Raw genomic sequence first — 14,163 nt, forward strand, 5'->3', positions numbered from 1 at the left:
TGGCCTCTCTTTTTCAGCCCCCGGGGCCCAGCAATTCTGCTTCCTCCTTTCAACCCGGGCAGGCGGCCTGGGCATCAACCTGGCCACAGCCGACACTGTCATCATCTACGACTCGGACTGGAACCCGCACAACGACATCCAGGTCTGTGCCGCGGCCACGCGTCACCTTCCCAGGGGGCCTCTCATCCCGGGCCTCAGGCAGGTTCTGTCCTTCATGCCCTCCTGGCCATGACCTCCTCACCTACCCTGCTGCTGTGGGCCTCCCTTCCCTATGGAGTCTCGGCCCCAAGAGGGGCCCTGGGAGTGAGTGGAAGCTCATCCCTCCAGCTCTGTCCTTGTCCAGAGGAGGAAATAGGCTTGGAGAGGGCAGGGAGAAGGCAGGGGAAGTGTCCCGGGGCACACAGCAGTTCGTCGGGGCCTCTGATCTGGTCTTTCCCATCCTCAGGACCAAGGAGGGAGGCAGGAAGAGGGAGCCCTGGGACCCAGAGAGGCACCCATTTTGGAGGGGGCGGGGAGCAGAGAGTGGGACCTGTGGGAGGTGAGTGGGGGAGGATGAGATGGTGCAGGGGGCAGATAGGGCTGATAAGGAAGGATGGAAGGGCTGCCGGGGGAGGGGCTATGGGAATAGAGCCACCCTCGTGTCCCTGGCCACCCCTCTTGGGCACTGGGACACACACATCGAACGCTTACAAATGCAGGGGAACACATACAAATTGATGTCTCTCATTCACGCATGTGTGCGCCCATGCACACAGATACACAGGCCACACCCAGGCCACCTCATGCAGGGCTGCACAGAGGCACTTCCTTGTATGATAATGGGCAGATTCAGCTCCTTGCTGCCCTCAGAAGGTGGCTGCGTGCCTCCAGCACATGGTCTTGTGGTCCCATTAGTGGTTCGGTCACAGGGAAATGCAGCCTCCTCCTACCTCCCCATGAAGCTCTGTGTGGCTTCAGTTACGCTCAGCACACTGGCTGTGTCATCCCTCACACACTCTTGCACACCTGCAGTCCTGCCTGCTTCCACTGGCTGGGAGCTTTTCCACTCCAAACCCAGCCTGGCACCCAGGCTCGTGGGAGGCTCCGCAGTCAGGGAGGGAGCCCAGCTGCAGGGGTGCACGCACCACATGCCTTTGCCTACACAGTCATGTACCCCATTCCATGCTCTTGAGCTCATCGGTGTGACCCCCTCCATTGCCTGGAGGCCTGGGTGAGCCACGGGTGCTGAGGTGCAGGTCTCCCCAGGCCTTCAGCCGTGCCCACCGCATCGGCCAGAACAAGAAGGTGATGATCTACCGCTTCGTGACTCGGGCCTCAGTGGAGGAGCGCATTACGCAGGTGGCCAAGCGCAAGATGATGCTCACCCACCTGGTGGTGCGACCTGGTCTTGGCTCCAAGTCGGGGTCCATGACCAAGCAGGAGCTGGATGACATCCTCAAGTTCGGCACAGAGGAGCTCTTCAAAGACGATGTGGAGGGTGGGCCTCTGTTCTGAGGGAGCATGGCGGGGGACTGGGGTGGTCCCGCTGAGACACCCATCCGGGGCTTGCTGGGGTCCCTGCCCGCTCCAACACACAGCCTCTCTCCTGCACCCCCAACCTGTGTCTCCTGGCCAGGACAGCCCAGGGTGGTGTCTTTGGGCACTGCCCGCCAACCCTGCAGCCCTCTGTGCTCCTGCAGCCCTCTGTGCTCCTGCACCAGTGCTCTCCTCCTCTATCTGACAGGCATGATGTCTCAGGGCCAGAGGCCGGTCACACCCATCCCTGATGTCCAGTCCTCCAAAGCGGGGAACTTGGCTGCCAGTGCAAAGAAGAAGCACGGTAGCACCCCACCAGGTAGGGGTCAACCCAGCCTAGTCTCAGCTCCTCCTCCGACCAGGTGGCTGCTCCTGCAGAGGTGGGGTTCCTCGACCCGCCCTCACTTGGGTGTCCTGGGACTGCCGGGTGGACGGGGAGCGGAGCTGTTACAGTGCGGTTTCCTCTGTCTGGTCACCACGCCTCTCAGCTGCAGCCCCTGGTGGGGATGGGAAGGGCTATTGTTTGGAGTCTGTTCCTGGGTCCCCGGGGCTGGACCAGGGCAGTCTTTGTCCCCGCACTACACTTGCCTGCTCCCCAGGTGACAACAAGGACGTGGAGGACAGCAGTGTGATCCACTATGACGATGCGGCCATCTCCAAGCTGCTGGACCGGAACCAGGACGCTACAGACGACACGGAGCTACAGAACATGAACGAGTACCTGAGCTCCTTCAAGGTGGCGCAGTACGTGGTGCGCGAGGAGGACGGCGTGGTAAGGTCCCGGCCTGCCCTCCTTCCGCAGCCCCGCCCTCCACTGTGCCCACGCCTTCCACTGTGACCCCGCCCTCCAGCCTCAGCCCCGCCATCCAGCCGCAGCCCTGCCCTCCCTGCTGTGACCCTGCACTCCAGCCTGTGCTCCACTCTCCAACCACGTGCTCAGCCGTCTCCGCTGGGGCCCTGTCACCCCACCCGTGGGCTCAGGACTAGACATAGCAGTGAGGGAAGGGACGGAGGCAGTGCTGAGGGCAGTACAACTACACGGACAGGCCACTGCCCTCGCACACATCAGCCGCGTGCTCCGTGGCATCATCCCGACTCCAGTCCAGCTTCCCTACTCTCTGAAGTGCAAGCTGATCTGCCACCCCATTGCACAGAGCCCCGTGCCCGGAGTCTGGTTTCAGTCCCTACCCGGCTGCGCCCTCCCACCCCTTCCTCAGGGCCTGCATCTCAGCCCTGCACCTGGACCGCCGACGTTCCAGAATGCCCTACACTTTTCTTTTTTTTTTTTCTTGAAATGGAGTCTCGCTCTGTCACCCAGGCTGGAGTGCAGTGGCACAATATCGGCTCACTGCAACCAACGCCTCCCAGGTTTAGGTGATTCTCGTGCCTTAGCCTCACAAGTAGCTGGGATTACTGGCGTGCACCACCACACCTGTCTAATTTTTGTATTTTTTTTTTTTTTTGAGATGGAGTCTCGCTCTGCCGCCCAGGCTAGAGTGCAGTGGCCGGATCTCGGCTCACTGCAAGCTCCACCTCCCGGGTTTACGCCATTCTCCTGCCTCAGTCTCCCGAGTAGCTGGGACTACAGGTGCCCGCCACCTCGCCCGGCTAGTTTTTTGTATTTTTTTAGTAGAGACGGGGTTTCACCTTGTTAGCCAGGATGGTCTCGATCTCCTGACCTCGTGATCCGCCCATCTCGGCCTCCCAAAGTGCTGGGATTACAGGCTTGAGCCACCGCGCCCGGCCTGTATTTTTAGTAGAGACAGGACTTCGCCATGTTGGCCAGGCTGGTCTCGAACTCCTGACCTCAGGTGATCCACCTGCCTCGGCCTCCCAAAGTTCTGGGATTACAGGAATGAGCCACCATGCCTGGTCTGCCCCATGCTTTTCTCCCTTCTCCACTGGGCAAAGCCCAGCTGTCCCCGAGGGGCTCCTTGTTTGTCTGTCCCGGGGGCCTTTCCTTTTCCTCCTCTGCTCCCCAGCCCTCCTGCAGACCCAGTGAGCCCATGACCTTTTCCTTTGAAACCAGGAGCCTCCTGAGGGCAGGCACGGGAGCTTATTCAACTCAGTACCCCAGTCCTTGGCCGAGGCCAGGAAGTACTTGCTTTGTGAATGGATGAATGAATAAGTAAATGATTGACTGGATGGGGCAGGGAGAGGAAGGCCAGCTAGGGCTGGGGTGATCAGAGAAGGCTTCCTGGAGTAGGCAGGCCATCCCATTAATCGTTGAGCCCTGAGGGGGCAAAGGGCAGGTCAGATGGAGGCAGCCTGAGGCTTCCGGGAGGGCAGAGATGGCCCCACCTATGGAGCCTGTGGTGCTGGCTTCCCCAGGAGGAGGTGGAGCGGGAAATCATCAAGCAGGAGGAGAACGTGGACCCTGACTACTGGGAGAAGCTGCTGCGGCACCACTACGAGCAGCAGCAGGAGGACCTGGCCCGCAACCTGGGCAAGGGCAAGCGCATCCGCAAGCAGGTCAACTACAACGACGCCTCCCAGGAGGACCAGGGTGCGTGCCCAGAGGGAGGGACTGGTGCCCCTCGCCCAGAGGTGGAGGGTAGGGCAGGATTCTGTCGGGGCATCCCTGTGCAGAACCCCCGGGAGGTCCAGGCCGGGAGAGCTGGGCGAGTGTGCCAGGAGGGATGGTGCCCCAAACCCAGAGGCGGAGAGCGGGGCAGGATTCTGTCGGGGCATCCCTGTGCAGGACACCCCCAGAGGTGTGGGCCAGGAACGCTGGGCGGTGCTGGTTGGAGCTGGGAGGCAGCTTTTTGGAGGAAAGGGGATTGGGGGCAGGTGCAGAGGTGTTGGGTGTTTGGGGGAACAAGGTGTGGCATTAGTTCAGTGACTTCGCCGCTGCTCGTGACGTGGCCTTGGGCAAGCCCCATGCGCACAGAACAGTGCAGTATCTGTAATGTGTGGGTACACATAACCCTTAGTGTATCATGTGGTGGTGTTGAGATTATTAAATGAACCGACAGAAAGTAGGTGGGCCATTGTCATTGTCACTGCTGTCTTACGGAGCTGGGGTTCAGTGGCTCGGCATGGCCCTGGGCGTGCTTGAACTTGAGGGTGGGCTTTGCTTGTACAGCTCACTCCGTGCCCCTCTGTCTGGCCCTCTGCAGAGTGGCAGGATGAGCTCTCCGATAACCAGTCAGAATATTCCATTGGCTCCGAGGATGAGGATGAGGACTTTGAAGAGAGGCCAGAAGGGCAGAGTGAGTCTCAGTGTTAGTGGTCTGGGCTACTGCTGAAGCCATGTCAGGGGAGCTGATGGCAGCAGGGGTGGGGCTGGTTTGGGGTGCCGCTGTCCTTGGGGGTCAGAAGAGGGGGGTCAGGAATCTTTGGGCTCCCACCTGAGGAGCTTCGGTGGGCTGCTCCCCAGGTGGACGACGACAATCCCGGAGGCAGCTGAAGAGTGACAGGGACAAACCCCTGCCCCCGCTTCTCGCCCGAGTTGGTGGCAACATCGAGGTGGGGCCTGTCTGTTCCCGCAGCTCTTTCTGCCCCCGCTTCCTGCTGCCCCTGGGGTATGGAGGAGGGCTGGGACACTGCCCAGGGTCTCATGCCAGGTAGAGGCGGGGCTGGGACAGAACTTGGTCTGGTCTTTGCCGTCAGGGTCCTGCCCCAGGTGGAGGCCCCTGCCTTCTCTGTGCCCCCTTCCTGCCTTCTCTTCCTCCCATGTTTTTCTTCCCCCATCCCAGAATCCTCCGCCCCCACCCTGTCTCTGTCCTGGGCTCATACTCCTGCGCTCCACCCGCCCAGGTGCTGGGCTTCAATGCCCGACAGCGGAAGGCCTTCCTGAACGCCATCATGCGCTGGGGCATGCCCCCCCAGGACGCCTTCAACTCCCACTGGCTGGTGCGGGACCTTCGAGGGAAGAGCGAGAAGGAGTTTAGGTAAAGGGGCTAGGTGGTGGCCCAGGGTGTGACCACCTGTCCCTGAGTAGGGCAGGTCCTGTGGGTGAGCCCTACAGAGGGCAGCATTTGCTCCCACCAGGATGAGGCCGTCTGGAAAGTTCACTGCCATTTGGTCTTTGGGTGGCTGGAGTCCTGGTGCCGGGCAGGGCTGATTTGCAGAAAACACTGACCAGTTGGTTTGGACCAGTGGGTGTTACGGCAGCGAGGAAGATCCCGGTCACCCAGGGCCAGGGCTGTCCTAGGAGTTCCCCTTGCCAGGGAGGCCCTCTCTGTCCTTTCCTGGGCCTGGCCCAGGCCTGACTGGGAGGGGGATGATGGCTGATGATCATCTAGGAGTCCCCCGGGGTCCCGCCAGCCCTCTCAGAGAGTTCTTGCCGGCCCCCCACTCCCTGAGCCCCAGTCCCCCCACCACCCCAGAGCCTATGTGTCCCTCTTCATGCGGCACCTGTGTGAGCCGGGGGCGGACGGTGCAGAGACCTTCGCAGACGGCGTGCCCCGGGAGGGCCTCTCCAGGCAGCACGTGCTGACCCGCATCGGGGTCATGTCACTAGTTAGGAAGAAGGTGGGTGAGTGGCTCTCTGTAGGGCCCTTCCTGGTGGCTGCCTGGGCCCCTGGTGCTGTCCCTTGGGGATCAGTGGTCAGAAAACAAGTGCCTGTCTCAGGCCACATAGCTGCCCAGGGTCTGAGTCAGGCCAGAGGGACTGACCTGGAAAGCCTTTCTGGGTGAGGGGCCTGTGGGGTGGAGGTCAGGATGGTGGATTACATACAGTGGGAGGACACACGGGGTAGGAGGGTGGGCAGGGGAGCTTGTGGTCAGGAGGGGCCTGGCTTGGCCAGCTTTGGGCAGCGGCAGCAGCTACCCCAAGCCTGTGACACCTTCAGTCCCCCGGCTGCCCTGAGGCTCTTAGGGCTGAGCTGCCACCACTGCCCGCCCTCTTTCCCTCCCACCACCCCAGGTTCAGGAGTTTGAGCATGTCAACGGGAAGTACAGCACCCCAGACTTGATCTCTGAGGGGCCCGAGGGCAAGAAGCCAGGCGAGGTGATCTCCTCGGACCCCAACACACCAGTGCCCGCCAGCCCTGCCCACCTCCCGCCAGCCCCGCTGGGCCTGCCAGGTCTGTGGGCTGGGCGGGCCGGGGAGGGCACCGGGGTCATGGAAAGTGGCAAGGTCACAGCAACCCCCTAGTCTAACCCACACCCCACAGAAGACGGCCTCTCCTTCTCCCAAAGCCTCTGTTTGCAGAAATGTCACTCTCCAGAGAGTTTTTCATTTTAATGACAGTTTTGAGATATAATTTATATACCTACTGCAAAATTCACTCTTTTGAAAAACTAGCTGGGCCCAGTGGCTAGCACCTGTAATGCCAGCACTTTAGGAGGCCGAGGCGGGAGGATCACCTGAGCTCAGGAGTTTGAGACCACCGTGGCCAACATGTTGAAACCCCATCTCTACTAAAAATACAAAAGATTAGCTGGGTGTGGTGGCACGTGCCTCTAATCTCAGCTACTCGGGAGGCTGAGGCAGGAGAATCGCTTGAACCTGGGAAGCGGAGGTTGCAGTGAGCCAAGATCACGCCACTGCACTCCAGCCTGGGGGTACAGAGCCAGACTCCATCTCAAAAAAATAAAAAATAAAAAAGTACTACTCAGTGATTTCTAGTATATTTGCAGGGGTGTACAGCCATCGCCACGGCCTCAGGCTGGAATGTTTTCATTCCCCTGAAAAAGAAACCCCGTACCCATTAGCAGCCACTGCCTATCCCCCGACCCTAGGCCTGAGCAGCCACTAACCCACTAACCTGCTTCCTGTCTCTGGATTTCGCAATGCTGGATGTTTCGTGTGTATGGCACCACACAGTGCGTGAGCCTTTGTGTCTGGCTTCTGTCGCTCAGCCTGGGGTTCCAGGTTCATCCACATTGCAGTGTGCATCAGTGCTTTAGTCATTCTGCCTTATGGCTGATAACGTTTTCTTTTCTTTTTCTTTTTCTTTTTTTTTTTTTGAGACGGAGTTTCGCTCTTTTTCTTTTCTTTTTTTTGGAGTTTCACTCTGTCGCCCAGGCTGGAGTGCAGTGGCGCGATCTCGGCTCACGGGTTCACGCCATGTTCTGCATCAACCTCCCGAGTAGCTGGGACTACAGGCGCCCACCACCACACCCGGCTAATTTTTTGTGTTTTTAGTAGAGATGGGATTTCACCGTAGCCAGGATGGTCTCGCTCTCCTGACCTTGTGATCTGCCCGCCTCGGGCTCCCAAAGTGCTGGGATTACAGTTGTGAGCCACAGCGCCCGGCGGAGTTTCGCTCTTGTTGCCTAGGCTGGAGCGCAATGGCGTGATCTTGGCTCGCTGCAACCTCCTGCCGCCCAGGTTCAAGCCATCCTGCCTCAGCTTCCTGAGTAGTTGGGATTACAGGTGCGTGCCACCACCCGGCTAGTTTTTGTATTTTTAGTAGAGACGAGGGTTTGCCATGTTGGCCAGGCTGGTCTTGAACTCCTGACCTCAGGTGATCCACCCACCTCGGCCTCCCAATGTGTTGGGATTACAGGCGTGAGCCACTGCACCTAGCCGGTAACGTTTTCTTGTATGGATTTACTACATTTTGCTTATCCATTGCTCTGTCGATAGATTTTGGGTTGTTTCTACATTTTGGCTGCTGTGAATAATGCTGGTGTATTCCACGTTTTTGTGTGGACATAGGTTTTGAGTTCTTTTGGGCAGATATCTAGGAATGGAATTGCTGGGCCATGTTTTCCCTTTTGAGAAACTATTAGACTGTTTTCCGAAGGAGCTGTACCATTTTATGTTCCTGCTAGTGTTGTGCGAGAGTCTCAGGTTCTCCACGTCTTCAGCAGTACTTGTTCTCTGCCTTCATGGTTCTAGCTGTCTTGGGAGCGTGAGGTGGTGTCTCACTGTGGTTCTGATAGGCATTTCCCTGAAATGCGGACATAGCTATCCCCCTGGTGAGGGGTGAGGCCAGGCCCTGAGAAGCTGTGTCTCCAAGCACAAGGGAGCCCTTGGAGGTGGACACATCTTGGTTTGCTTCTTGGCTGTGGCCTGAACTCTGTCTAACCTTGGGCAAGTCACCTAAGCTCCGTGAGCCTCCGCTTTCCCAGCTGTGCCCACCTCCCAGGGCTTCTCAGAGCCGCATAAGTGACCAGCACTTTGCAGTGTGTCGGCGGCTGACTTGGCAGGGAGGAAACTCACACCCTCTCCAGTGGCACACAGCCAGCTGGCCTGCCCGAAAGCTAGGACCAGACCAGGCGTCGTGGCTCCCAATCTGGGCCTCCGTCTGCCTCACTTCCCTGCCTCCAGATGAGCAGCCACTGCTGTGTGCGGCCCTGTCCCGACAGCCCCTCACTTTGGTCTCACTGGGTTCAAGGTCCTCCAAACATTACTAAGTCATAGGCCTGGCCTGGCCTCTCTGACTTAGCCGGGGATCCTGCCTGTCTCTCCTGGAGGTGCTTGGCTGCAATGGAGCCTCCTGAAGGCCAAGCCCCACCTCTCCCCTCTGCCACCCCACTCCCTGCCCTACCCCTTCCCGTCTGAGCCCACCTGTCTCACTTCTTTCCTTTGATCTTTCAGACAAAATGGAAGCACAGCTGGGCTACATGGATGAGAAGGACCCGGGGATGCAGAAGCCAAAGAAGCCCCTAGAAGCCCAGGTGTGGAACGTGCTGGCGTCTGGGTCTGTGGTGTATGTGGGGTGGAGGTTGGGTCTGGGGACCTTCTCGGGCCCTGCACAGCAAGGTGGAACCCAGGCCTCCTGGCTCCCTTTTCGGGGCTCTGAGTCGGGGTGGGCAGACTGGGAACAAGCAATGGGAGCCAGGAGACTGGGTTCGCAGCCCAGCGCACATTCCCCGCCCTCCGTTCCTGGTGAGGCCCCAGGCCCTGCAGTTCTCCTGGCTTCCCCTCTGCAGGCCCTTCCAGCTGCCTTGGACAGAGTGGAGGGCGAGGACAAGCACGAGAGCCCAGCCAGCAAGGAGAGAGCCCGAGAGGAGCGGCCAGAGGAGACGGAGAAGGCCCCGCCCTCCCCGGAGCGGCTGCCCAGAGGTTGGGCTTCCTGCAGTCCGCCCACCCCAGTGCCATGTCTGGCCTCAGCAGGCCTGGGTTCAGAGAAGGGCAGGTGGCTGTACTTCAGCTCATTTCTGCCTGGCAGAGAGGTAGACTCCAGCCCTTTGCAGGCCCCCTGGTGAGGGGAGGCCAGGAGCTCAGGCCTCTATATATGGGCTTAATGGACTTTAACTTTTTTTTTTTTTTTTTTTTTGCAGAAAGGGTTTCACTCTGTCACCCAGGCTGGAATGCTGTGGTACGATCTCGGCTCACTGCAGCCTCCGCCTCCCGGGTTCAAGTGATTCTTGTGCCTCAGTCTCCCCAGTAGCTGGGACAACAGGCGTGCACCACCACACCCAGCTAATTTTATTTTTAGTAGAGATGGGGTTTCATCATGTTGGCCAGGATGGTCTCGATCTCTTGACCTTGTGATCTGCCCACTTCGGCCTCCCAAAGTGCTGGGATTACAGGTGTGAGCCACTGTGCCCAGATAATTTTTTTTTTTTTTTTTTAATTTTTAGTAGAGACTGTTGGCTGGGCTGGTCTCAACCTCCTAACTTCAAGTGATCCACCCACCTTGGCCTCCCGCAGTGTTGGGATTACAGGTGTGAGCCACCTTGCCTGTTGGTCTTTAACTTTTCTTACTATACAGAGATTGGCGGTTATTGGGCTACTTTTTTATTTGTGATTTCTGACTCAATTGCATTGTGGTCTGAAAACATGAGTCTATCTGAGGTTGTTGAAACCTACTCTCTGGCTCGATACAGTCAGATTTTGTAAATGCTGTATATGTGCTTGAAGAGAATGTCTATTCCCTAACTGCTGGGTTTAAGGTTCTAACTATATGCATTAGGGCTGGGCACGGTGGCTCACACCTGTAATCCCAGCACTTTGGGAGGCTGAGTCAGGTGGATCACCTGAGGTCAAGAGTTTGAGACCAGCCTGGCCATCATGGCGAAACCCTGTCTCTATTAAAAATACAAAAATTAGTTGGGTGTGTTGGCGTGTGCCTGTAGTCCCAGCTACTCAGGAGACTAAGGCAGGAGAATTGCTTGAACCTGGGAGGCAGAGGTTACAGTGAGCCAAGATCATGCCATTGCACTCCAACCTGGGTGACAGAGCGAGACTCCATCTCAGAAAAAAAAAAAAAAAAAAAAAAAAAAATATATATATATATATATATATATGTATATATGCATTAGATCAGTAGATAATGCATGCCAGTTATGTTTTTCAAGTTTTTAATATCTTCACTAGTATTTGGTTTGCTTTGATCAGTCAGTTTCTGAGAGACTTGTGTTAAAATCTCTCATTATAATTATGGATTAATCTCTTTCTTCTTATAATGCCAGATTATGCTTCATATTATTTGAGATTGGGTTGTCAAGTGCATATTTGTTCAGGTTTTTAATATTTTTCTTGTGACGTGTGCTTCTAGTTATTGTGTAACAACCCTCTTGTCCCTCTTTAAACTTTTTGCTTAAAAGTTTATTTTTGGGCCAGACTTGGTGGCTCATACCTGTAATCCCAGCACTTTGGGAGGCCGAGGTGGGCGGATCACAAGGTCAGGAGTTCGAGACCATCTGCCGAACGTGGTGAAACCCCATCTCTACTAAAAATGCAAAAAAATTAGCTGGGCATGGTGGCAGGCGCCTGTAGTCCCAGCTACTCGGGAGGCAGAAGAATGGCGGAAACCTGGGAGGCGGAGTTTGCAGTGAGCCAAGATCGCACCACTACACTCCAGCCTGGGTGACAGAGCCATACTCTGTCTCAAAAAAAAAAAAAAAGCTTATTTTTGCTGATTTGGGTTGGTCTTTCTTTTGTTTAGTACATATTTGTTACGCCTTTTTCTATTCCTGTTTTTTCTTTTTTAATATAACAGCTTTATGGTGGTATAATTAGCATATCATACAGTTGAGCCACTTAAAGTATACCATTCAAGTCGGGCGTGGTGGCTCATGCCTGTAATCCCAGAACTTTGGGAAGCTGAGGCAGGTGGATCACCTGAGGTCAGGAGTTTGAGACCAGCCTGGCCAACATGGTGAAATCTTGTCTCTACTAAAAATACAAAAATTAGCCAGGCGTGGTGGCGGGCGCCTGTAATCCCAGCTACTCAGGAGGCTGAGGCAGGAGAATCACTTGAACCCAGGAGAAAGAGGTTGCAGTGAGCCGAGATCCAGCCACTGCACTCCAGCCTGGGCAACAAGATCGACGCTCTGTCTCAAAATAAATAAATAAATAAAGTATACCATTTGTTATTTTTAGTACATCCAGAGTTGTGCAACCATCACCACTATCTAATGCCAGAACATTTTGTCACTTCAAAAATAAATTCTTCTTACCCATTGGTAATCACTCCCCATTTCTTCCTCTTCCTCCCAGCCCCTGGCAATCACTTCTGTCCTATGGACTGGCCTATTCTGAACATTTCATACCAATGGAATAATACAATACTTTGGCCCTTTGTGTCTGGCTTCTTTCATTTAGCATAGTGTTTTTTTTTTTTTTTTTTTGAGACGGAGTCTCGCTCTGTCACCCGGACTGGAGTGCAGTGGCCGGATCTCAGCTCGCTGCAAGCTCCGCCTCCCGGGTTCACGCCATTCTCCTGCCTCAGCCTCCCGAGTAGCTGGGACTACAGGCGCCAGCCACCTCGCCCGGCTAGCTTTTTGTATTTTTTAGTAGAGACGGGGTTTCACCGTGTTAGCCAGGATGGTCTCGATCTCCTGACCTCGTGATCCGCCCATCTCGGCCTCCCAAAGTGCTGGGATTACAGGCTTGAGCCACCGCGCCCGGCCAGCATAGTGTTTTTAAAGTTCATCTATGTTGTGGAATATATTAGTACTTCATTCCTTTCTTTTTTTTCTTTTTTTTGAGACAGGGTCTTGCTCTGTCACCCAGGCTGGAGTGCAGTGGCACGATCTTGGCTTACTACAGCCTTGCCCCGCTGAGTGCAAGCGCAGCCTCCCAAGTAGCTGGGACTACAGGTGCACATGCTGACACCCGGCTAAGTTTTGTATTTTTTTGTAGAGATGGGATTTTGCCATGTTGCCCAGGCTGGTCTTGAACCCCTGTACTCAAGCGATCCTCCCACCTTGACCTGCCAAAGTGCTGGGATTACAGGCAGTGCTTCATTTTTTTTTTTTTTTTTTTGAGACGGAGTCTCGCTCTGTCGCCCAGGCTGGAGTGCAGTGGCGCGATCTCCACTCACTGCAAGCTCCGCCCCCCGGGTTCACGCCATTCTCCTGCCTCAGCCTCCCGTGTAGCTGGGACTACAGGCGCCCGCCACCTCGCCCGGCAAATTTTTTTTTTTTTTTTTTTGTATTTTTAGTAGAGACGGGGTTTCACAGTGTGAGCCAGGATGGTCTGGATCTCCTGACCTCGTGATGCGCCCGTCTTGGCCTCCCAAAGTGCTGGGATTACAGGCGTGAGCCACCGCGCCCGGCCTACTTCTTTTTATGCCCAAATAATATTCCATTGTCTGGCTCTACTATGTTTTGTTTACCCATTCATAGTGATACATATTTGAGTTGTTTCCACTTTTTGGCTACTGTACGTATTTGTGTACACATTTTTTTTTGTGTGGGTATAGGTTTTCAGTTCTCTTGGGGTATATATCTAGGAGTAGAATTGCTGGGTCATATGGTGATTCTCTGCACCATTTTGAGAAACTGCTGAATTGTTTTCCATGTGTATTGCATCAGTTCACATTCTTATGAGCATGTGTGAGGGTTCCAGTTTCTTCACATACTTGCCAATACTTGTTATTATCTGTTTTTTTGAGTATAGTCACCCTAGTGGGTGAGAAGTGGTATCTCATTGTCATTTTGATTTGAGTTTCCTTCGTGTATAAAGATGTTGAATATATTTTCATGTGATTATGGCTCATTTGTATATGATTTGTTGAAGAAATGTCTTTTCAGATCCTTCGTCTATTTTAAAATTGGATTTTTAAAAAATTATTGAATTGTAAGAGTTCTTTTTAAATTAATTAATACTTTTAGAGACAGGGTCTTACTATGTTGCACAGGAGGGCTTTACCTGGGCCCAAGTAATTCTCTAGCGTTAGACTTTTGAGTAGCTAGGGTCACAGGCGTGTACCACTTGTGCCTGGCTTGTATGAGTTCTTTATATAGATTCATGTTCCTCATCAGATACATGATTCACAAATTTTTTTTTCATTTCTTCACTTTTAATCTCTTTGTAATGTTTTAGGTCTTTTTTAGACAGTGTATAGGGGATTCATCATTTAAAAATCTAATTATAGGGTCCCTATCTTTTAGCTGGCTAGTTTAATCTCTTTACATTTATTGTAATAACTAGGTATGTGGATGGGTTTCTACTGTCTTATTTTGTACTTTATATATTATCCTTCTCTTGTCCCCTTTTTCCTCCTTTCCTGACATCTCTTGGATTGATCAAATTTTCTTTGTATCTTGTCTTTCCCCCTCAACTTATTTGGAAGGTTTATAGTCAATTTCATTCTGTATTCTTACTTTTTTTTTTTTTTGGGTCCAGAGTCTCACTCTGTCGCCCAGGCTGGAGTGCAGTGGCGCGATCTTGTCTCACTGCAAGCTCGGCCTCCCGGGTTCACGCCGTTCTCCTGCCTCAGCTTCCCAAGAAGCTGGGACTACAGGCGCCCGCCACCATGCCCAGCTAGTGTTTTTTTTTGTATTTTTAGTAGAGAT

General features: G+C 54.4%; 1 protein-coding gene across 1 annotated transcript in view; it reads left to right on the plus strand.

Moving 5' to 3' along the window:
* CHD5 (chromodomain helicase DNA binding protein 5) overlaps positions 1-14,163 on the plus strand; it is a 67,797-nt gene that overhangs the window by 38,615 nt on the left and 15,019 nt on the right. The window contains exons 21-32 of the mRNA XM_010357408.2: positions 18-142; positions 1,246-1,477; positions 1,724-1,834; positions 2,115-2,287; positions 3,847-4,021; positions 4,635-4,727; positions 4,895-4,983; positions 5,275-5,408; positions 5,847-5,991; positions 6,386-6,545; positions 9,011-9,090; positions 9,346-9,478. Of these exons, the coding sequence (XP_010355710.2) occupies positions 18-142; positions 1,246-1,477; positions 1,724-1,834; positions 2,115-2,287; positions 3,847-4,021; positions 4,635-4,727; positions 4,895-4,983; positions 5,275-5,408; positions 5,847-5,991; positions 6,386-6,545; positions 9,011-9,090; positions 9,346-9,478 (1,650 nt within the window). The remainder of the gene's footprint in view (positions 1-17; positions 143-1,245; positions 1,478-1,723; positions 1,835-2,114; positions 2,288-3,846; positions 4,022-4,634; positions 4,728-4,894; positions 4,984-5,274; positions 5,409-5,846; positions 5,992-6,385; positions 6,546-9,010; positions 9,091-9,345; positions 9,479-14,163) is intronic.

This window comes from Rhinopithecus roxellana, chromosome 12 (assembly GCF_007565055.1).
Source record: "Rhinopithecus roxellana isolate Shanxi Qingling chromosome 12, ASM756505v1, whole genome shotgun sequence".
Lineage (NCBI taxonomy): Eukaryota > Metazoa > Chordata > Mammalia > Primates > Cercopithecidae > Rhinopithecus > Rhinopithecus roxellana.